At 40.7% G+C, this 23,679-nt stretch overlaps 1 protein-coding gene across 1 annotated transcript in view; it reads left to right on the top strand.

Annotated features, from left to right (window-relative positions):
- Nucleotides 1-23,679, top strand: part of Lrig3 (leucine-rich repeats and immunoglobulin-like domains 3) — a 55,038-nt gene that overhangs the window by 17,816 nt on the left and 13,543 nt on the right. The window contains exons 4-12 of the mRNA XM_013019687.1: nt 13,440-13,571; nt 14,329-14,472; nt 15,709-15,852; nt 16,219-16,362; nt 17,022-17,165; nt 18,098-18,178; nt 18,978-19,049; nt 21,793-21,864; nt 22,582-22,745. Of these exons, the coding sequence (XP_012875141.1) occupies nt 13,440-13,571; nt 14,329-14,472; nt 15,709-15,852; nt 16,219-16,362; nt 17,022-17,165; nt 18,098-18,178; nt 18,978-19,049; nt 21,793-21,864; nt 22,582-22,745 (1,097 nt within the window). The remainder of the gene's footprint in view (nt 1-13,439; nt 13,572-14,328; nt 14,473-15,708; nt 15,853-16,218; nt 16,363-17,021; nt 17,166-18,097; nt 18,179-18,977; nt 19,050-21,792; nt 21,865-22,581; nt 22,746-23,679) is intronic.

Here is a 23,679-nt window from a genome sequence, read left to right as displayed (position 1 = left end):
TATCTGACCATTCTCTTCTTTATCACTTCCAGGGACGAAATGCTCCTTTTGGGGAAATAGGACTCTCCAGAGTTCTAATTGCCATAACTTCTAGTGTGCTTGTATGTTAAGCTGAGCGCTGCCTTCCCACAGCCTCTCTCTGGTGTCCCATCATTCTGAGGGGGGAGGAGGACAACTCCCTTCCCATTCAGGCATCATACTACTTATAGGTATTAAAATGTCAGGTTTAGCCAGGTGCCAGTGGCTTGCACCTGTAATCTTAGCTATTCAGGAGGCTGAGATCTGAGGATCACGGTTCCAAGCCAGCCCAGGCAGGAAAGTCCATGAGACTTACCTTCAATAAACTACCCCCTAAAAAAAGGGAAAAAAAATCCAGAAGTGGTGCTCTGGCTCAAAGTGGTAGAGCACTAGCCTTGAACAAAAGAAGCTCTGGGACAGTACGCAGGCCCTGAGTTCAAGCCCCAGGACCAGCACAAATATTAGATAGATAGATAGATAGATAGATAGATAGATAGATAGATAGATAGATAGATAGATAGATAATCAGTCCGGTTTGCTGACAGCCTTCTGTCCTCTTGTCCGTCTTGCTTATTTCCTGCATGGCCTGGGGGTTTTGACCTGTCCTATCCAACAGTACTTTCTGTGGTGATATAGAACTCTGTAGAATTCAGTGTCAACCTTTGAGTCGGGTCAAAGGTGTGAGCACACCTGCATATGTGACCATCATCACCACCTTTTCTGTGTCTTGTTCATAAAGATGAAATCAAGAAATGTAGTGACTGTGCTGTTCCCATGGTTCATAAAACCACCTGAGATAATGAAATCAAGTCGTTTTAGCTTACTGCGTTCATAGCAATGTTTTCTGGTTTATATTATCATTATAAGTGAAAATGCTTCTGATGGGGTAATAAAATCCCATACATACGAATCTGAGTGGAGTGATTTTTTTTTCAGTAAGAAACAAGTAAGGGTAGATTTTTTTAAAGGAAGGTTTCTTTATTTGGATTTTTAAAGAAAAACTAGTGTTTGGTTGAATTGCTACTGAAGACCTCCTACTATGGACTGAGTACATTCATTTCATTCTGTTCCTTCTAAACACCCTTAAAAAGAAAGTAAATAATTTTTTAAAGTATAGTAATCAGGAACAAAGGGAAAATAAAGAACAGAGATAGGATAGAGCCCAAATGAAAGATGCTGTAAAAATTTTGCAAGTAATGGAATAAGTAGTAGCTGACTTGAAAGAGAGAAGGTGGGCCAGCTCTGGTGGCTCACACCTGTAATCCTAGCTTCTTGGGAGCCTGAGATCTAAGGATCATGGTTCAAAGCCAGCCTGGGCAGGAAAGTTTGTGAGACTTTTTTGTTGTTGTTGTTGCCAATCCTGGGGTTTGAACTCAGGGCGTAGGCACTATTCCTGAGCTTCTTTTGAGCCACAGCGTCACTTTTCTGCTTATGTGGTATTGAGGAGTCGAACCCAGGGCTTCATGCATGCTATGCAAGCACTCTAACACTAAGCCATATTCCTAGCTCCTTGTGAGACTCTTATCTCCAATTAACTTACCAAAAGTTGGAAATAGAGCTGTGGCTTGAGTGGTAGAGTACTGGCATTGAGCAGAAAAAGCCAAGTGCCCAGGCCTTGAGTAGAAGCCTAAGAACCAGAGCAAAAGAAAGACACAGAGAGAGTCAGACAAAGAGCAGAAATGGAGTTGACTGGAAAAAAAATCCAACCATGTGATTGTGTACATGCCCTTGTGTGTGTGTGTGTGTGTGTGTGTGTGTACAAACCATCAGAGTGTCTCAGGAATTCAAAACCTCTAACAGCAGGAGTACAGAGCTGGACTGAAAACAGGGGATTAGTTCAAATTCTTTCAAAAGAAGAAACCTGACCTCCACATTCCTCCTCTCAAACTTGAAACCTCATGACCGACCATCCTTCTCCTAAGACGAGGTCTGTGCATGTACTTCCAGAAGCATGAGAACCAAAAAGTCTCTGGAATTGGTGGGATTGAGGACATTTTAGAGGAAATGAAATCCAGATCTTAGAGACGATATCTACCCTCTGACTTACTCCCTGTTAGACTTCTCAGAGAACTGCCATTCTTACATCCCCCTGACTAGGGACACGTTGAGGACCCCGGGAAACTGACATTCCATCATAAAGCAAGTCCTTTCCTAGCCTCACCCCCAGCCAAGTCCACGGCATGCGTGGTCCTCAGTGAGGTGTTCTGTTTGTTTAGATGTTGGAAAAAGGTTATCACTCTTAGCCTGGGCTGACCTGGAACTTTTGATCTTCCCGTTTCAGCCTTGCAAGGGCTGTAATTATAAGTATGCATAACCCTGCCCGGCTTACCAGTGAACTGCCTTTAGTGTGTTATTTAAAAATACTTTCTAGAAATATTTTTTTGGAGGGGGAGCTGGGAAGGTGGCTCAGTGGTAGACCGCTTGCCTTGTATGCATGAGGCCCTGGGTTCAATTCCTTAGCACCACATAAGTAGAAAAAGCCAGAATTGGCACTGTGGCTCAAGTGGTAGAGCGCTCGCCTTGAGCTGAAGAGCTGAGGGATAGTGCCAGGCCCAGAGTTCATGTCCCACAACTGACCAAAAAAAAAAAAAAAGAAATATTTTTGGCTGCTGTTGTTGCTGTTTTTGTTTTCTTATTGTCTTATTAGTTTGTTTGTACTTGGGAGGGTAAGAGGGGGCACAGAAAAGGTGGAACAAAGGGTGAACAAATACAACAGTGATACTCACTAGATACTACATAGAAAATGAACTGTACATCTTGTGGGTAGGGATGGGAGGGAAAAACTGGGAGAGAGTGAGGGAAGAGGAGGCATGGTTCAAAAAGAATTGTACTCATTACCTGAATCATGTAACTGTTACTCTTCTGTATATCAACTTTACAATCACAATAAAAAAATGTAGAACAATTAAAAAAAAGTCAGCTGAGAGCCAGTGGCTCATGCCTGTAATCCTAGCTACTGAGGAGGCTGAGATCTGAGGATCATGGTTCAAAGTCAGCCCAGGCAGGAAGGTCCATGAGCCTCTTATCTCCAAATAACCACCAAAAAACCACAAGTGGTACTGTGGCTCAAGTGGTAGAGTGCTAGCCTTGAGCTGAAGAGCTCAGGGACAGCACCCAGGCCCTGAGTTCAAGCCCCATGACTGACCAAAAAAAAAATCATTTAGAAAAAAAATTTGTGACTATATTCTACATATCCATCAGTCAACAGAATTCTGATGAGGCTTCTAACAATCAAGTCACCATGTAAAACATAGGAAAAGACACCCAGAGACAGCGGGGAAGGAGAGAGTTGACCCAGAGAGACAAGGACTGGGTGCAGGGACACCAAAACAGGGGAGAGATGAAAGACCTCCCCACCCCTTCCCCCTCAAAAAAGAAAGGCAGGCCAAGCTCTGGGAGAAGCTGCAGTTTTCATATGTGATTCAGTTATGTGAAGCTCCATAGCAAATAGTGCCATATATGGGGTTTGTTATTCAGATCTAGGATCCCAAAGCATTGGAGGTGGGAAGAATCATTCCATTTCATTTCTCTCCATCTTCCGGTTCTATCTCCCTCCATCTACAGGTGAGAAAGTGTAATAGATCTGAGAAATGTAGTAAATGACCTAGGGCCAGGAATAGGATAACATCCTCTCTGAGCAACTACAGTTGGAATTATTTTATCAGTGAGATCTTCCCTTTAGCAAGTTGCTTCATGTGAAGGAACCCCAGTTTATAGTTTACTTCTCTTCCTGACAGCTGTATGGGGTACGCTGTTTTCTGATGTACAGACAACATAGTCCAGGTTCCAGTACATCTTTCTAGGGCCGTCTCAAGCTGTTTGTGAGTTTCAGAGCTAGTCGAGATTGTCCAATTGTATTAAACTCATTCATTCAATGCTGAGTTCTGGGAAAGCAAAGATGAGTTAATTAGTGGTTATCTCAGTGGTTTCACAAGGGAATCACAGGTGAGTGGAGATTCTCATGAGTGTGGTCTCACCTGGACAAATGTCTCTGGAAGGCTTCTGCCTCACAAGGAGGAGAAAAATAAAGAAATGTTAAATTTGTCACATACAAGAAGAGTTGCTTCTTATTGTACAGAAGCTAAGTTATTTCAGTTTAAGCTCTCTTCTCGGCATCTTTACCCTATGTTGTCTTCCAGTGTTTGCTTTTAAATTGTTTATGTAGAGGACTAAATTGAATTTTGACTTGGGGATCAAAGAAAGGTTGTTTTGTATGTGGTATGAATGGGCTTTTGACCTACATTTCTTTTTTCTTTTTCATTTTTAGCATGTGTTAAAACTGGCACTTGAATAGGGCCTTGATTATTCCAGGACTTGTGGATTAAAATACTGTGTGGTAGCCATCTCTATCCTGTTTGTGATCCAGAAGATAATTATATTTCATATTTACCTGACTTTCAGGTAGAAGGAACTAAGGCTCTTTGCTCCTAACACCTTGGCTCATTTGATCCTTAGTATCATTAGTTGTTCATCAAGATTCTGTCTCCTCTAGGAATTTCCACAGTTGGCTTTAGTCTTTGATGCCCCAGTCCTAGTGGACGAGTCTAAACATGTGTAACATGTGTGTTCTTTTAATGAAACTTCCTAATTATCTTTTTAGCAAAGAGATGAGCAGAGACAGTTTATTTTTATCTGTTTGTGAGAAGTTCTTCATTTGCTCTGTTTTAAAAAGCCTGATATTATGGGGTATTAGGTATTCCAGCCAGTCATTTGGAAAGGAAGCTCAGGAAACATTGTTTTATTTTTTTGGGGGGGGGTGGGCATGGTAGTATGTTTGTACAATGTTATATTTTCTCTTTTTTTCTCTTTCTTTCTTTTTCTTTTTTTTGGGGGGGGTTCCGGTCGTGGGGCCTGAACTCTGGGCCTGGGCACTGTCCCTCAGCTCTTCAGCTCAAGGTTAGCGCTCTACCACTTGAGCCACAGTGCCATTTCCAGCTTTTTCTGCTTCTGTAGTGCTGAGGAATCAAACCCAGGGCCTCATGCATGTGAGGCAAGCGCTCTACCACTGAGCCACCTTCCCAGCCCCTGTAATATTTTCTTTAATCCATTCTTCCCTTCTTTCCTTTTGTGTGTGTGGTGTGTCTGTATGCGTGCGCATGCACGCACGCACTGCTACTAGGGTTTGAACTTGTGGTCTAGGTGCTGTCCTTTCATCTTTTTTGCTATTTCTGGCATGCTGCCATTTAAGCCACACCTCCACTTCTGCCTTTTTGGTGGTTCATTGAACTTTCTTGTCCAGGCTGGCTTCACACTAGGATCCTCAGCTCTCAGCCTGTTGAGTAGCTAGGATTATAGGTATGAGTCACTGCTGCCCAGGTGTAATGTTTTTGTTAATAACTTGCGATGTCGTTATCAGTGGTGCTCAGCTAGCCACTTGCAAGATATTTGTGTGTGGCAGGGGTTATAAATATATTTAGTATGTTTGCATGATGGCTGTGTGGAGCAACCACAGATTCAGCAATTGTTGGTTGAAGTAGTTGAGTTGGACTGAAGGGATATGATCAGAATGATCATAAAAAGATAGAGCACTACAAACATATAAAGCATAGTAATCCTAGATAGTCAGGAGGCTGGAATTTGAGGATTGCAGTTCAAAGCCAGCCTGGGAAGGAAAGTCAGTGAAACTCTTATCTCTAATTAGCCACCAAAAAGCCAGAAGTGGAGCCATAGCTCAAATTGTAGAGCACTAATATTAAGCGATAGAGCGAAGGGACAGTACCTGGCCCTGAGTTCAAGCCCCTTTCCCCCAAAAAAAATTAAATTAAAAATTTTTTAAATTAAATTTCAATGCATGTAACCTCTCAAAAAGGAAAAATGCATCATGCACATAGTTTCCGTGAATGGCCAAATCTGCACATCTTTTCATATCACCAAGCCAGACTTTGAGCTGCCTGTTATATGCAATAGATAGGAGATACTTAAGACTATTGATGGATGTATCTTGTTCATCAAGAGCCAACAGCCTGCTGGGTGCCAGTGGCTCATGCCTGTAATCCTAGGTACTCCGGACGCTGAGATCTGAGGATCGTGGTTCAAAGCCAGCCTGGGCAGGAAAGTCCAAGAGACTCTTCTCCAATGAACCACCAGAAAACTGAAAGTGGCACTGTGGCTCAAAGTGGTAGAGCACACCTTGAGCAAAAAAAGCTCAGGGACAGCATCCAGGCTCTGAGTTCAAGCCCTATGACCAGAAAAAAAAAAAAAAAAAACAACCAAAGGCCTGATTGGCTCAGGAATTTCAATTTCATTGTGATTAAAAATAAATAAATAAAAGCAATCCCCTCCCCCCCTCCCCCCGGATATTCTGGATCCCTTACTAGTAAGCAAAGAATATTCCAATCTGGTTCTCCTTTCCACTTCTGGACATAAACGCGCACTGTTTCAGAGTGTGTGAGGGTTTTTGAACTACTTGGGATTTCTGGAGGTCACAGTGAGTCAACAGCAGGACCAATCCTCTTTTTATCGAGCGGTCCTAGCACTAACCCCTATTCATCACATTTGACTCTCATGAAGGTAGTGTCTACATGCAGAACAGATGTTCAGAATATCAGAGCAAGTGAGCACGTCTGATCCATGACAAGGACACCTTTACCCATTTTCCTAGCGATTACAGACACTGGAAAATGCTTGTGTTGAACTGCTCTGAGCCAGAGGGAATTCTTAGTGTGCATGCCAGGCTTCAGGAGGGGTCTCCTACTTGAAACACAAATCACAAAGAAAGGGACAGAACACAAGGAAGTAACTCCTTGGCAAGCCGAACTTGTCCATGAGACCAGCACTTGAGAAACCTGGCCTGTATGTAGGAGAGGAAAAGCTCAGGGTGCCATCAGGAGGCCACGGGTAGGGTGATGCCCTGGTACCATTGTCCCATCTTGTCTTTGGCGTCAAATCAGTAGCTTCCCACCTGGTACATCCATGTGCCCTCCACCCACTTCTTAGCCACTGTTCCTAGAGCAGGTTATTTGATTGTACACATGAGAAGTATCATTCCACCACATTAAAAAACCTCAGATCCCTCTCTACAGTTAACCCCAAATGAAAGCCAGGGCCTAGCATGGTTTCCCCGACCCCATGTGACTTCTCCCTTACTCCCAAGCTTCGTGCTTTGCCTATCTCTACCAATGTGTAATGTAGATATACTCCAGCTATGAAGGCATTACTTCATTTCCTGGAAGGGAAGAAGCCTGGCTTTAACTCACTTACCTGAATCCTGACCATGCGTTTGCTTCTGCTTAGTACACGGCAAGTGTACTCCCTTGCAAGCAGAGTCCTTGGATCTTCCTATTGCCTCTCATTCCTGTGGAAGGGTTCAATGACTTCCTTATTCTTCCCATTCTCCTCCATGTGCCTCTCCTTTCTTCAGCCTTTGCTCTCTCTTCCCTGCTACTAAGGGAATTTGCCACCCTTTTGGCCTCTCCCATTCATTTGCCTGCTCTTCTCTCTGACTGCAGATAAGGTCAAAGATATGTCTGTCTTCTTCGTGACTAGATTTCCCTCCAACACCCTCCAAGTAAGCATCCTTAGACTAAAAGATGCGAATCCATGCTTGCCTCTAACATTGAAAAGATATTTGGCAAAATTGGCTGGCTGGCCAAGGTGACAACAAAGTGAAGCTATTGTGGTTGGACTTACAGAGCTAAGGCTAAAATACCTAGGGCTCTGGTTTTCTCTGTGGCCTCTTAGAAGCCTGAAGGAACCAACCGTCCACATTCCCCACCAACCAAGCCCCCAGGTCTGTTTGTCCGCAAGAGACTAATTATATTTCACCTCAGCAGTGATTTGACCATGGAACTCCCTGTACTATCAACAAACAGAGAAGACCAAAATATTCCTTGTCGCTTAAACTGGATTTGCATGAGGGCTAGACACCTCCTAATGCTTGCTGAGTGTTATGATTTCTCCACAATGGAAAAATGGCATTTCTGTATAACTGAAGTTACAGAAAAAAGTATCCACACAGATTTCGACGGTCTAGTTGTTGTGGTTCAAGTTGTTGCACCTTTCTGCCCCCAAACAATTAATCAGCTGCAGTGCTTTTTAATGTGTCAATCAATTTTGGCATTTATCCATTTTTGGAAGAAAAGGAAAGCTGCCACAGAATCAGGTCTCTGTCTTCTAGAACTTACTGATTGTGACACACTGGACAAAATACATTTATTCTGAGAGTTCATCCCGATGGCAGAGCTTTTTAAGTCTACTTTTTCTGTAATTATCCCCATTTTTTGGCCCGTCTTTTTTGACATATAGCAGATTCGTTATTATTATTATTTTAATTTTAAACTGGTACCTATCAGGTGGTTATTTACCAGTTGGTCTAAGAGCTCCTGAAGAATGGCATTTGGGTTTAATTCAGTTCCATTAGGACGGATTTACATTTATTTATTTATTTATTTATTTATTTATTTATTTATTGCGATACAGGAGCTATTATTCTGATAGGTGTAAGGGATTTTTTGTGCTGGAAGGCAGAGCTGACAAAGACTGCACTGTGCGTGCCTCCTGTATAAGTGAATGCTTTCACACAGCAATTTAGGAGGTGTGCAGTTCAGGAAATTGCTGGGTTTTGGCTGGAGCATACTTTCACTGCAAGGAAAATTTTATTCGTCACAGAGTAATTGGCAGTTTTAATACCTTGTTCATAATTACCTTATAAACAAACGCATGTATAAACCAGAGTAGATGGTCAGGTATGTCCCTTGCAGCCCAATAGGAGGGATAGGAGACACCTGTGCATCTCCTCTCCCCCGCCCCCTCCCCTCCCCCCAAGAAAATAACTAGCTCCAATTATCACTAAAATAATTTTATAACTTGAGTGTTTTCTTTCTGTTGTTAAATACGGTATAAAGGTAGCCATCCTGGCTTGCCTTAGACAGCTTGGGAGGCGGGGGCAGGGGGCAAAGCCAGATGGAGAGTTTGGAGGGCACTGTGGTAGGACAGGGCAGGGGCTGGGAAGGCAGGCACTTGGACACTTGTGGGTTTCTCCACTGTTTGTGGGAGGATATCCTGGTAATGCAAACATTGGCTTATGTATTTAAAAGAAAAATTTTGCCCCTGCAAGCGTGGTTTTGCTGAACCCACAAAACCCTGACCCTAAGGCCTTGTGGCTTTGCTCTTGGATTGAATTCGTCATCTCCAGGACTTAGAAATTGACTAATTGTCTTCCCTGTATCCTGCAAACCTCACAGCTAGATCAAGGAGCTGGTTCGCTGGCGAATCCATATGTGGGCAATGGCCAGCATCAAAGGTCATGGCTGACTTGACTCTAAACAAAATCTGCACAATTTTAATGGAATCCGAGGGCCCTGATAACTTGGGACTTATACACAAGACTGCATTGCTAACTCTATTATTATGAAAGTCAGGCTCTTAAGATATACATTGTCTGTGTTTGTCAACCTTGTGTAGGCTTACTTTTCGAAAGGGAGTTAGACACTCAGACTGGGATTTCAAAAATCAGCAAAAGACAATCACTCTACATCCCTCAAAAGTAATACACTGTGGGTTTTTAATAATAATCTAGAGAAGTGTTGTCGAAATATAGAATGAACTTCCTCATTCTTACCCCACTCTTCTTGCTCATGGACAAAACAGCACCGAGATGTTTGCTAGTATTCAGGAAATCAGCTTTGTAACTCTGGTGGGTAAGGAACACCCAGAAATCCTTGAAGACCCATCTTTCTCCTCACCCCCCAAAGTAGGAGGGAACCCCGCTTTCTTCCTTAAATGTTGGCATGATGGTGGTTTCCTGAGCCGTGATGGATTCCCATTTCTGAAACCAGAAGCTCAGTTTTTTTTGTTTGTCTGTTTTTGACTGAGATGTAGCAGACTTTTCAGGAGGTACATATCTGTTAAGAACATAGTTGCCAAAATACTGTTGATTTTTTATTTTATATGCCATAAACCTTCAGGGATTGCATTTTGGAATCAACCTGGTCTTACTCCGGGAGGTGATGCAAAAGCAAATGAAAAACTTTGGATGCCTGATTTTTAATTTATCAATCACACCTAATCTAGAGAAATTATTTTGGCATAATATATAAAAAGTGTTTAGCACATGGCTGGGGGGTACCTAATTTATATTCAATATTAGATTACATACCCATTCCAACACAGAGATAAAACTCTACCCCTGCATTGACGATGTGTGCATTGTGCCAGAAGACTGGCAGTGCCCATGCTATGTGAGAAAGCCCCGGAACACCTGACTCAGGAACCTTTTGAGTTGGGGGGAGATGGGTGACTTCCAGTGAGACCAAAAGGAGAGGATCACTTAAGGTGTGATGCCTATGTGCATCTGATCATATAAAATAGTACTTATTGAAATGAACTCCAGGAAATGGCAACAAGAGGTTTCTTCTTTGTTTTATTTTTTTTGTTTTGTTTTCTTTTCTTTCAGTCTTGTTTGTTCATTTACCTATCTTTGGGAGGGGCAGGGGGCACAGAAATGGAGGGACAAAGGACGAACAAATGCAGCAGTGGTATTCACTACACACTGTGTGACAATGAACTATACGACCAACTTGTAGGTGGGGATGGGAGGGAAAAAACTGGGAGAGAGCGAGGAAAGGGTGACATTGTCCAAAAAGAAATGTACTCTTTACCTGAATTATCTAACAGTAATCTCTCTGTACATCACCTTTATGATAAATAAATAAAATATTTAAAAAAGGACTTAGTAAACATGTGATTATATATCAATGTGATGTATATATATATGTGTGTATATATATATATATATATATATATATATATATATATATATACACATGGAATTCTATGCCTCGTCATAAAGAATGACACCGCCCCATTTGTTAGGAAAGGAAAGACTTGGAAAAAAATTATATTAAGTGAGCTAAGCCAGGCCCAAAGAAACATAGGTCCCATGGTTTCCATTTTTGCAATAATTAGTAAATATCTAGGATAATCTTACTAGACAAGTAGAAAAGGTCAAAAGCTATGTACATTTGACCATATAAGATGATGCTAAGCTAAATGAACCACAAGGGACACAAGAGGTTTTATCTTTGTCGCTGTTTCTTTTAATGTACTATGTGATTTTTTTCTGTTTCTTTGGTATGTTCTTCCCCCATGGTATAACCCCTGTTCTTACTGTATTTGATTCCGGTGCCCTGCATCTTGTATATACGTTTTCCTAATTGGGGAGGGGAATAGAAATCACAAAATGCTGAAATAAGGATATAGGCTGACCCATTGTAACAATGAGATGCACAAGACACTATATTGAAAATGAACTTTACAACTTGGGAGCGGGGGAGGGAGGAGTTGGGAGGTGGGCGGGAAGGGATGGTAGGGGGATAACAAAGGAGGGGGTAACAATGCTCAATAGGAAGTGTACTCATTACCTTACTCATGTAACTCTAACCCCTCTGTGCAGTATCTTTACAATAAAAATATATATTAAAAAATTAAAAGAAATCTAGCTAGCTTTTGGAGAAAGGGGGGGAAGGAGGGAAGGAGAGGGGGAGAGAGAGGAGATATTTTCCAAGAGAAATACAATCATGAAATATATCTAATCTTGTTTGGTAAGTAAAAGACCATACCTAGAAACAGCAGTGTGTGACTTGTATAAGTTACAGAGTTCCACTTAGAATATGCAGATTCTTCCTTCTTGTGAAGAGAAGACCTCACTAAGATTTATAAAAGGACTATTATCTTCCCAGATTTTCTGCTTTAACAGGTTATTTTTCTCTGATTCTAAAGCCCCATGGCTTTCCACATGGATTGAATCCATCTCCAAGACCTAGAAACTGACTAATTATCCCTCTCACATCATCCCCCCCCCCCATACCTCACAATTAGATCAAGGAGTTAGTACATTGGGGAATCCACATGGAGACACTGGCCAGAATCAGAGGCCATGGCTGACTCGATGCAAAGCAAAGTTTGGACGACTGGGCTATCAGATTGAAGATGACAATTAAGATGGCTAATATCTCAGTTTAACTACTGTTTTCTAACACAATGGTCAATGAATACTACATTTTTCCTTTGAGCTGTTGTGTTGATATCCTTTTAACTGCTTTGAAGCAAGGCTCACTGGCTTATGCCTTTAATTCTAGCTACTCAGGAGACTGATATAGGGAGGATCAAAGTTCCAGGCTAGACCCAATGATAAAATGTTTGTGTGACCATCTCAACTAATAAAGAACTCTGTGTGATGGTGGATACCTATCATTTCAGTTACAGTGAAAAGTGTAAAACAGAAAGATCGAGGTCCAGGACAGAAAGCAAGACCCTATTTCCAAAATAATGGATGCAAAGAAACGATAGAGACATGGCTCAAGTATTGAGTGCCTGCCTAGCAAGTACAAGGTCTTGAGTTCAGATCACACTACCTCACATTCCCCGAAAGAGATTTAACATGATCTTTCTCTTAAAATATTCTCGTTTTCCCCTATTTGAAGGCTATTAGCAATAGGAATCTGTACTGTGCTATCTACTGGGTACGTGTAGCAATTGAGCTCCTAAAATGTTGCTACTGTAACTGAGCAACTTAAGGAACTGAATTCTAATGTATCTATCAGATAGTCTAAAATCTAAATCTACCTTGCTACCTACCTAGGTATACATCATCTGCCTATCATGTAGACTGGGTTTCATCATATAATCCAGGTTGGATGTAAACTTGAAATCCTCTTGCCTCTGCCTCTCAAATGCTGAGATTGCAGATGTGTGCACAATGCCTAGATAACATTTACTATAATTTAAATTAAAAAGTACACATGGCTAGTGGCTGTAGTCTATTGTTGATAACTGCTAATGTCAAACATACCCTAATCTGTGTCCAGGGATTAGACTGATGTGCTCTTAGTGTGACACCTTTATAATCCACCCAAACCCTGGGATATTTCTACTGCTCCAGAAGCCTCTGGCAATGCATTGAAACATGTTAAAAGAACAGATCTCTTGAACCTATTTCAGCCCTATTTTGATGACTATGTCCAGATCTTTTACACTGAAGATGTGGGTACTTTTCAATAGAAGACTTAAGATTAGAAATCAAGGGGAAAGGAACAAGAAATTATTTCATCAGTTCCTGATTTGCCCACTGGATGCTGGGCATTTCATTATCCATTTAGTAAAATGAGAACAACTATTCAGAAAAGTAGCCTAAAGAAAAATCAAGCAGTAGTCTTTAAGTGCCTAGCATTCAAGCAGTCATTGCTAAAGATTATCTCCACTTCATGTAGAACTGCTTTTCATATATTCTAATACCATGACTTAGGAGCCAATGAATACATCAGAAGTGGCCATGATATTTCTGTTTCACTTAGAAAAGTACTGTTTTAATCACTCAAATGTTCCATAATTCTAAAGACCCAGTTAGAAATAAAAGATTTTTCCCCCCTTTTCCATTTGTGGTATCATGAATGTCATTATCTAGACTGTCTCCTTAATTCCAGGGCTGGCAACAGGATTTCTGAGATAATTCCTGAACGTCTCAAACTATTTCAGTCCCTTGAAACTTTGGACCTGAGCAGCAATAATATTTCAGAGCTGAAAGGTGCATTTCCACCCCTGCAACTCAAGTTTCTGTAAGTGAACACTTCTTTGCCAAAATTTTCATCTGTAATGAAAATATTATGTTAACAAAAAAGAAAACAAGAAAACTTTAAACATGTTATTGTTGATGGACCAAAAATGAAACTTTCTCATTGATTTGAAATTTGCTCTGGGACTGAAGAGCCACAATCTTCATTTTGTTCTTACATTTTAGATTATAAAATATTAGGGTTTTTTTTGCCCAAAGTAAAAATGAAAGTTAGGGCAGGGGTTGTGTCTTCAGTGGTAGAATACTTTGTAACCAAGTACAAGGAAGGCTCTAAGTTCAAACCCCAGTACTGGAAGAAATATAATAAAAATTAAACTGTTGCTGGTTTTTGTTAATTAACAGTAGTACAGAAAGTGGAAATGTATCCACAACAAATTTATCCACACACACACACATACACACATGTTAGTGTGCACATGCACACCAGTACTGCGGCTTCAACTCAGAGCCTTATGTTTTTGCTTTGCCTATTTGCTCAAAGCTGGTGTGCTACCACTTGAGCCACACTTCCACTTCTACACAACAAACTTTTGTGTCCTTCAGATGTAGCAAGCACAGTGATTGTCTTCCTAGTCCATATGTGTAAAATTAACAACTTTCCCATCAGGACCTAAACAATAATATTTGAAGGTGGTCATGGATGATTAGCTTCTCCAAAGAATCTTGATAATGCAGAAATTGAATGCACATTAGCTTGTCTCTTAAAGCAGAAAGACAGCTCCTCTTCAAACTTTCCACAGGTATATCAACAGCAACCGAGTCATGTCTGTGGAACCTGGTTATTTTGACAACTTGGCCAACACACTCCTGGTGTTAAAGTTGAATAGGAACCGGCTGTCAACCATCCCACCCAAGATGTTTAAACTGCCACAACTGCAGCAGCTGTAAGTCAGAGTGGCTTCCTAGATACCATGTCCCATCTCTGCTAAAACCTAACCTGTGACAGAGAGGAAGTAGCCTGTGACCACAGCCTTGCCTTTGAGAGCAGGAGTTACAGGATCTGAGTTGGAAAAATCCAACTGTCACTTAATGCCAGCGACTGGCTGACAAGACACGTTAGATTGTTACTAAAAGAGTGAATCGTATGATCATTGAAAGCCCCTCTTCCAAAGGTACCATTGTGGCACTGCAGAAATCCTGGGGGCTGTCAGCAGCTATGGTTTATGACAATAATACCCACAACTCCAGGAGGCTTCCATAGCCTAAGTGGCTATAAAGAACTGTCTTGTTAATAATGGTACACCCATCTGTGAGCAGGTTCCTGCAAGAGTGGCTTCCAACCTTGATTGCACATTATAGAGACTTGGGGAGCATTGAAAAAAACTCACAGCTTCAAGGCCACACCCCAAACCAATTATATTAAAACCTCTGGGAGTAAGATCCAGGCCTCAGTAATTTTTACAACTTCCCGAGTGGTTACCGTGTACAGCCAAGGTTGAGAACTATTGCCTACAAGAATGCATTCTACCTGAAAAGAATCAGGGGAGATGGTGACAGGCTTTGTACCCACCTAGGTGAGAGATACCTTTGATGGCTTTGTTCTTGAATATACCTTACATATTAGTGTAATGTCTAATTTCCTCATTTTGGGTCATTTAAAACCAAATACTGATTTGTAGGCTGCTATTAATTTGTACTATGGTATTGAATGGACTACTGTTTAGAAATTAAAGTGTCATCTAGTATCAGTATTCTTTATCTTTTTGTGTGTGTGTTAGCACTGGGGCTAGGCACTGTCACTAAACTAAGCTTTCTTGTTCAAGGCTGGTGTTTTACCATTTGAGTCACAGCTCCACTTTGGCTTTTTTTGCATGTGTATGGTTAATTGAAAACAAATCACAATCCTGAGAGCTCAGCCTTTTGAGTAGCTAGAATTATAGGTGTCAGCTACCAGCACCTGACTATGTTAGCCTTTTATTATTCCAAAAATTCACCCTGCCTTTCAGACATAGAGCCACTCTCTGCTAATCAAGAGATGTTCTTCTTAGTGAAATTTAAAATGTTCTATGTTAACTTTTAACACTGACTCGGATGAACTATATTGTAGCAGTGATAGGTTTTATTACTATTTCCGGAATTTGTTGTACAAATTAACTGTTCCAATGTAATCTCCAACACAGTGAACTAAACAGAAACAAGATTAGAAACATAGATGGCCTCACCTTCCAAGGTCTTGGTGCTCTGAAGTCTCTGAAAATGCAAAGAAATGGAGTCACGAGACTTATGGATGGTGCATTTTGGGGGCTGAGCAACATGGAAATCTTGTAAGTAAGCAATGATGGTGGGTGGTGGCCACCCTGTTCCTATTTTAGGCTGTATGATCATTCAAAGCTCAGTGAACATTCAATAGCTCTTATGTGAGAGACACCATGTCAAAAATCTCATAATGAACAGTCTCATTTATAATTTAATATTCAGCTTTTCAGCTTTCCTTCAGATAATCTGGAATTTATGAGCATATCCATTTATGAGGAAGACTTTATAGTACCTTTTGCTGATGTCTCCAACAGAACTGGAAAGCTAAATCTCTAGTAACAATAGACTAAGGGCTAGGTGGCAGTCATCTGTGCCCTTTGAAAATACCAGATAATGAACTCGCTCCTTGCCTTTGATTCTTGCCCTGAATGCAGGCAGCTGGACCATAACAACCTGACCGAGATTACCAAAGGCTGGCTTTATGGCTTACTGATGCTGCAGGAACTTCATCTGAGTCAGAATGCCATTCACAGGATCAGCCCTGATGCTTGGGAGTTCTGCCAGAAACTCAGTGAGCTGTGAGTCACTTTTCATTCTCCTCAGGTTCGAGAACAGGGATCATGGCAGAGCATGAGCTCCTTACCACTGATGTGTGAAATTTTCATAACAATGTTTCCAAGGTGACAGGTTTTGGGATTTCCCCACCCCCCACATGCCACCTTGTCACATTTCTGCTGTGATAAATCGAAGCCAACTTGGCTGCTTTTGTTTCCCTGGCCCAGAGTCAAAAGCAATCATGCTCTCATTATTCTTCTTCTCATCATTATCATCATTATTATTTTAATGTTACATAGTTGTACAAAGACGTTATGATTCCATAAGTTGGGTTACAAATACAATGAGTTTTGATCAGTGTCACCCTTTCTGTCATTCTCCCTCATTTTCCCCCTTTCCTCTTTCTATACTCAAGTTAACATAGTTCAATTTTTATATATAATGTTCTTGAATATAATGACAGTGTTTTTGCTTACCCTTCGTCCTTCCCTTTTTCTTAAATTACTGAGATTAAAGGAAATGTTTTCCTGAGTTATTGTTAAGTCAGAACTTAAAAATAAGGATTATTGCAGTTTTATTTATTACCTGTCTTGTAGAAAAATAGATCATTGTATTGAATGGAAAAAAAATAAAAGCTGCTTTTTTTTTCTTCATACATCTTTTTTTTTTTTTTCCTTTACAGAGATCTAACTTTCAACCACTTGTCGAGGTTAGATGATTCAAGCTTCCTTGGTCTAAGTTTACTAAATACCCTGTCCATTGGGAACAACAAAGTCAACTACATTGCTGATTGTGCCTTCCGGGGGCTTTCCAGTTTAAAGACTTTGTAAGTTACACGTTTTTCTCTCCATCCACAGAACCTAATTGGTTCCTAAATGTGCCCACTTTTCTCCCAGCAGATTTCCTTTGTTGTTAAGGAAATGTGTATAGCCTCAAAAAGAGGGTCTTAATCTTTCCCAGAACAGTTTGATTAAGATGGATCCATTTCATCCATATGTGTTTCTTACGGGAATTAAAAAGGCTGGTGATCAGATTGTGGAGTGACTGTAGTTACCCTTCTCAGGATTTCTGGGACGTTCCTAACTTCTAAAGAGATAAATAACTTTAAATCCACTCATGCTTCTATAAAAAATACAAATTAAAAATAACTCCAAGCAAAAAGATACACAAAGAGCAGTGTGGGAAGACGTATGCTTATTGTGTGAGGTCTATACACAAGCTGTTCTCTGCCCAGTGAGAAAAAACAAAACAAATCAAAACAAAAACCGAGAGAGTTGAATTAATTGACCTTTGAAAACTCTCTCAAATGTGAATTGAACATTGCACAATGGGCTTTTGATTTTTTTTGCCCTGTCAGAAATTGGTGCCGTTTTCTGTTGGAAGCGTTAACAGAATTGAAAGACAGCCCGTGTGCCTTGGCGACTCCTGCTTATGTGGCTGGAACCGTGGCTTTCGAGTTTGATGCATTTTTTTTCTTCCCAAACAAGTTCTAGCCTTCTGAATTTAGTCATTTTGATCGAGGAGGACCTCACAGAGCCCGAGAGTCAACTGTCTTGATTTGGAGCAAATCCTTACAATGTTATTGAGGGAAGAGTACAGAGTAAGAGCAATCTCCTGGAAAATGAAGTTCATTATTTGGAAAGGGGGGTGGAGGTGATGCAGGGATTAGGAGGAATTGGTTACAGATGTTATGCCACCTGGGTGGTGACCTTAGGTCTCTGGAACACTCTCTCTGATCAGAATGCTTGTCTCTATTAGGGATCTGAAAAACAATGAGATTTCATGGACTATCGAAGACATGAATGGCGCCTTCTCTGGGCTTGATAAACTGAGACAGCTGTGAGTATAATTTGTCTCATAATGGGGCTCCACCTGTAAGAGATGAGGAGTAGGTGTGGCATCCTGTTTGTATACCTTCTCATCTCTTCCTAGTGAGTGCTGGTGTCACAAGATGTATGCATGGTAATTAGCTTCTTTTCCCACTTGTTTTAGTACCTGAGTATATGAACTTTAAATAGTTTTGAATGTTTAGACTTTGGTAGTTGTATTCAAAAGTGAGGGCCCATACAAACTTCAACTCTTTGACTCCCCCCCCCCTCCCCCGCCATCAGGTTGAACTTTAATCACCAGAAATTATCTACAGACCATTGATAATGACCCAGCATTCATTGATAATGCCATAGGAGACTCCAAGAATACAGGACGAAGCATCTTAGGTTTAGCCATAAAAGAGTCTTGCAGGTGACAAGATTATGTTTTAAGCTGACAATGAAGATATCCAAGGAAGAGGAGAGGAGAAAACTTTCAATATTCTTTGCTTTATCTGTAATCTCTTCCTTGAAATAAAGTTTCTTCATATTTTAAAAAGACTTGGAAGGAGAATATGTTAAAGTGCCCATCAAAGTAACTTCTTGAATACTTATTTTTGCTGGGTTTTCTGGCGAATCCTTTGAAAACCATATTGAGCCACATTAGTGAAATATAGATAACAGGGACACACTTAAGATAGATTGTTTAATTGAAGAAAATAGAATTGTTCACCAATGATTTAAAGAGAAATTAGAGCTCTACTTCTAAACTAACTCATCAAAATTCACTGTTCCAATGTAATTTTTCTTCCTTATCCTTTTTTCCCCAGAATACTCCAGGGAAACCGGATTCGATCTATTACTAAAAAAGCCTTCACTGGTCTGGACGCATTAGAACATCTGTGAGTATCAGAAATTTAGTTACCCTGAAGTTCACCTTGCTATTGAGAAAGAAATAGATACAGAAAGTGAGAGACAACAAAGACAGAACATTCCATTTAATCTTTACGAGAATACTATTCAGTAGTTTTCTTCATTTCTTACTAGGTGGAAGCCTTGAAGATTCACTGATTCTATTAAAGATCAAAGGCAACACCCACAATCCTTAATAGTGACATGGAAGGGTTTTCACACTATTTTGAGGGTTTTGTTGCTGCTTTTGCTTAATACAGAATGCACAATGTAGCTCTCCCTATTGTTCTCCATCCATAACAGGAAGACTGAAGGAGGCTGCCTTGGCCCTCAATATCCTTATGTCTTTAGCCTTAGCCTGCCATCTCTGCCCTTCCTCAGAGCTACTGGCACACACTTCTGCAGTGAGATTTAGGGTGGAGGATTTTCAGCTGGTCAGAGAGGAAGGCTAGTTAATCTTGGGAGGACTCCAACACTGTCTGAGCACTGTGTGTTGACTAAGAGCAAACCAACTGTTTATAACCATGGCTATCCATCTTACACTGGTACAGTAAAGTTACAGTATAATAAGTAATATGTTCCATCGATTGCGGAAGGCTTGTAGCTGGCAGTTGTCATATGTGTTAACTTGGGCAGAAGAAGTTACAATGTAAAATTCACATTTGGTTTATATGCATTTCTGCTGGGGACAGAAAGGGAAGATTCCTTTGCTACCACAAACCACTGTGTGTTATCTTCTGATTCCACCAGTTAGTTGGAGAGAGAGATGGCTCACTAGCCATCCTGACAGTGCAGTAGGAAAACTGGTAGCTGGATTCTCAGAGCTGCTCTGGAAGGGTGGGTCAGTATAGTTCTACTTCCTGAAAACAGATTATGGTTTCAAAGGAAAACTAGCCAAAATGGGCTTGTTCACGAGTAGCCCATTCTGTTTCTGGAAAAGTGGAATTTGTGGAGCAGTGGAGTATTAACCTCTACTTCTATTTTCTTTTCTTTTCTTTCTTTCTTTCTTTTTTTTGGGGGGGGTCTGGTTGTGGGGCCTGAATTCTGGGCCTGGGTGCTGTCCCTCAGCTCTTCAGCTCAAGGCTAGCACTCTACCACTTGAGCCACAGCGCCACTTCCGGCTTTTTTGTTTTTGCTTATGTGGTGCTGAGGAATTGAACCCAGGGCCTCAGGCATGCAAGGCAAGCCCTCTACCACTGAGCCACCTTCCCAGCCCCTACTTCTATTTTCTTTTACCCTTCTTGACTCTTCCAAGTCTGCTGTCTTCACTCTTTACCTTCTGTTTCTCCCTGCCTTTTTCCAGTTTCCTTGTGCTTCTGTGACCTCTGCAGAACAGCAGTGTGAACCATTGCTAACCATTGTGACTAGTACTTTCAACCAAACTGTTTATAATTGCCAGTGAAAAAATAAAATCAGTCTCAAGTAGTGTGTCATTTTATAAATGGCCTACCTGGAATGTTTATTTGTTTTAACAAGGACATCTTGTCTGAGCACCTACTACCTTTGTATTAGTGAGTTGTGTATGGTAGGATTCGGCAGATGTTTAAAAGCACAGATTTCTAGAATTCTAGAGTTAAAAATAATTGGATGGGTTCTTACCTTCCCCTTTCAAGCTAAACAACTTGGTAGTACCATCTTCTTTTGAGTCACTCTAAGAATAAATACAATAAATAATAGATGTACATAAATCACTTTAAGGGAGTTTGTGTGTGTATTATAGAAAGTAGTCTGTAATTGAGGTAAAGCCAGGATGAACTGGTGAAAGTACTTCACACACACATACGAAAATAGAACAGTGAGCTGGGTGCTGGTGGCTCACGCCTGTAACCCCAACTACTCAGGAGTTTGAGATCTGAGGATTGCAGTTCAAAGCCAGCCCAGCCAGGATAGTCCATGAGTCTCTTATCTCCAATAAACCAGAAAACAGGAAGTGGCGCTGTGGCTCAAGTGGTAGAGCGCTAGCCTTGAGCTGAAGAGCTAAGGGACAGTGTCCAGGCCCAGAGTTCAAGCCCCATGACCGACAAAAAAGAAAAGAAAATAGAACAGTGAAACCTGTTGAAATTTGGTAAGACTGGGGCTTGAACTCAGGGCCTCTCACTCAGCTTGCTTGTTCTGCTGGTGCTCTACCACCTGAGCAATGCCTCCAACTTGGCCTTTTGAGGCTATTTTGGAGGTAAAATCTTGCTGACATTTCTGCCCAAGTTGGCTTTGGACTTTGATCCTCCAGATCACAGCCTCCTGACTAGCTATAATTACAAGCATTAGCCACCAGTGCCAGCTTTGAAATTGCTTTAAGATGGTGGGGGGAGGGAGAGTGGGAGTGACTTTGACCATATATGGAAATACCACAACTACTATATGCTAATAAAATGGTTTTAAAAACGTTTTTTCAAATTTATAATTGTGATGAAAAGTTAACTAATAATTAACTAATTAGTACGAGAAAGACAATAAAGCAATGGGGTTGAACAAATTGGGCCATTAGGAATGAAATAATATGGTGACCAGAAGTGACCTGGCATCTCTGTAACAGATGAGTTTTTGATAACAAGACTCTCCAATTCTTCCACTCTTCTGAGAGATTACTCAGGAACTCCTATATTCATGCATTTGAACACACAGACTACTTGCTTAGTGTATGGGTAGGGATAGGTAGTGTGGCCCAAACTTTGTCCCAAGACCCAAGAAGACCGTTGTTTACCTTCCTGTGTGGTGTGTTTGGCTGTTTTTCAGAGACCTGAGTGACAACGCAATCATGTCTTTACAAGGCAACGCATTTTCCCAAATGAAGAAACTTCAACAACTGTAAGCTTTCCTTTTCTTCCCTTGAGTTTTAAATGAAGCATCCACGAGAAAACTGTCATAGGGTTTCATCCCAAATTATATGTCTCTAAAAAGTGTCTAGCATATTCTTCACATTAGTTTTTTCTACCAGAAAACCAAAGGCATTGGTTATTTGTTCATTTTGTTACCCAATAGGAGCTTTCTTTTTTTTTTTTTTTCTGTTTGAATTTGCCACTTCAATCTATGGGACCAAATATAGTCTGATGCCTAAATAAATATAGTAGTGATATTTTAGTAGTAAGGAATTTTGTAGTTTTGTTTTGTTTTTGATATGGTCATGGGGCCTGAACTCTGGCCTGGGCGCTGTCCCTCAGCTCTTCAGCTCAAGACTAGCACTCTACCACTTGAGCCACAGCGCCACTTCCGGCTTTTTTGTTTTTGCTTATGTGGTGCCAAGGAATTGAACCCAGAGCCTCAGGCATGAGCCACCTTCCCAGCCTCAGTAGTAAGGAATTTTGATGTCTTACTTTGGCCTTCATGTAGGACAATAAGAGCAAAAATGGCAGAAAGCAAATCCAGCAAGGTGTTTCTTTGCATTTTAAGATGTCGTATAGTATGTTGCATGGGTGTGTATTTGTTTACCACACTCTTTGCTTTGTTAATAGTTACTTAAGTTTAGTTTACTTGTAGAAATCTGCATTTCATACAAAACAAATTGAATGTAATTACTCTCCGCAGGCATTTAAATACATCAAGCCTTTTGTGTGATTGCCAGCTGAAATGGCTGCCCCAGTGGGTGGCAGAGAATAACTTTCAGAGCTTTGTCAGTGCTATTTGTGCCCATCCTCAGCTGCTAAAAGGAAGAAGTATTTTCGCCATCAGCCCAGATGGCTTTGTGTGTGGTAAGTATAAGTATCACCCACTCTTGGTTTTTATTTATTCCTCTCATTTGCCCAAAATAATGGTTTTGACTAGATTTCTACTCCTTTAATAAAGCTGTCAGTTCTGCTGAGGTAGATAGAATTGAATCTATAGTTTGCTGATCATTCTAATTCTTACAAATGACAACAGAGGGTTTTCTAAAAGCATTTTTTTTTTCATCTTTGTTTTGGCCTTGTGGTGGTCTAGTGGAAAGAGAATGAAATTGGATCTGGAGAGTACCGAAAACAGTCTCAGGCTCTGCTTCACTTTATTAAATTCCCCAGACCTTAGTCTCTTCATCCAGGAAGTGGAGGCTCCTCTGGTGCTGCTTTTTGTTTGTTTGTTTGCTGTTTGCTTTGTATTTTTTAGCTCACATTCATTATACAAAGGAGGATTTCATTAGTATCTAGCCACACATGTTTATGTGATGGGTCCATCAATCTCACTTCCTCCATCACTCTCTGGTCACTCTTTCTTGCTCTTCCCAAAACAATGCCAATAGGTTTCTCTTCAGTTTTCATAGGTGCACATTTTCAACCACATTCATCATCTTTCCCTGCGGCTGCTCTTGAATGTTGGTTCTGGTTTCAGTGAATGGAGTATTAATAGCTGTCTTTGGTGCTGCTGATTATTGTGATTGATGTTTGTTTTCTTAATCTTACTGCTGCTTATTTTTGGAGAGTGTGGAGAAAATTGCAGTTCCTAATAGTGACATCCAAAGATGCAGTACATGAAGTTTTCTTAGCGGCTCTGTTCTTTCCCTGGGTCTTGTTGAGAGGCTTGTAGCAGAGAAAATGAAGTAGTTAAGGATTTATGGGCTGCTGAGAAGTTAACTATTGGCAGGTAAAGCATGATACATTATAGAAAGTTTGAATTTATTGCAAATAATTTGTTTTTACTTTTTTTTTTTTTTTT

Source organism: Dipodomys ordii, unplaced genomic scaffold (assembly GCF_000151885.1).
Source record: "Dipodomys ordii isolate 6190 unplaced genomic scaffold, Dord_2.0 Scaffold3, whole genome shotgun sequence".
Classification (NCBI taxonomy): domain Eukaryota; kingdom Metazoa; phylum Chordata; class Mammalia; order Rodentia; family Heteromyidae; genus Dipodomys; species Dipodomys ordii.
Note: the sequence above shows the minus strand (reverse complement) of the source record. Positions and strands in the feature narration are given on the sequence as shown.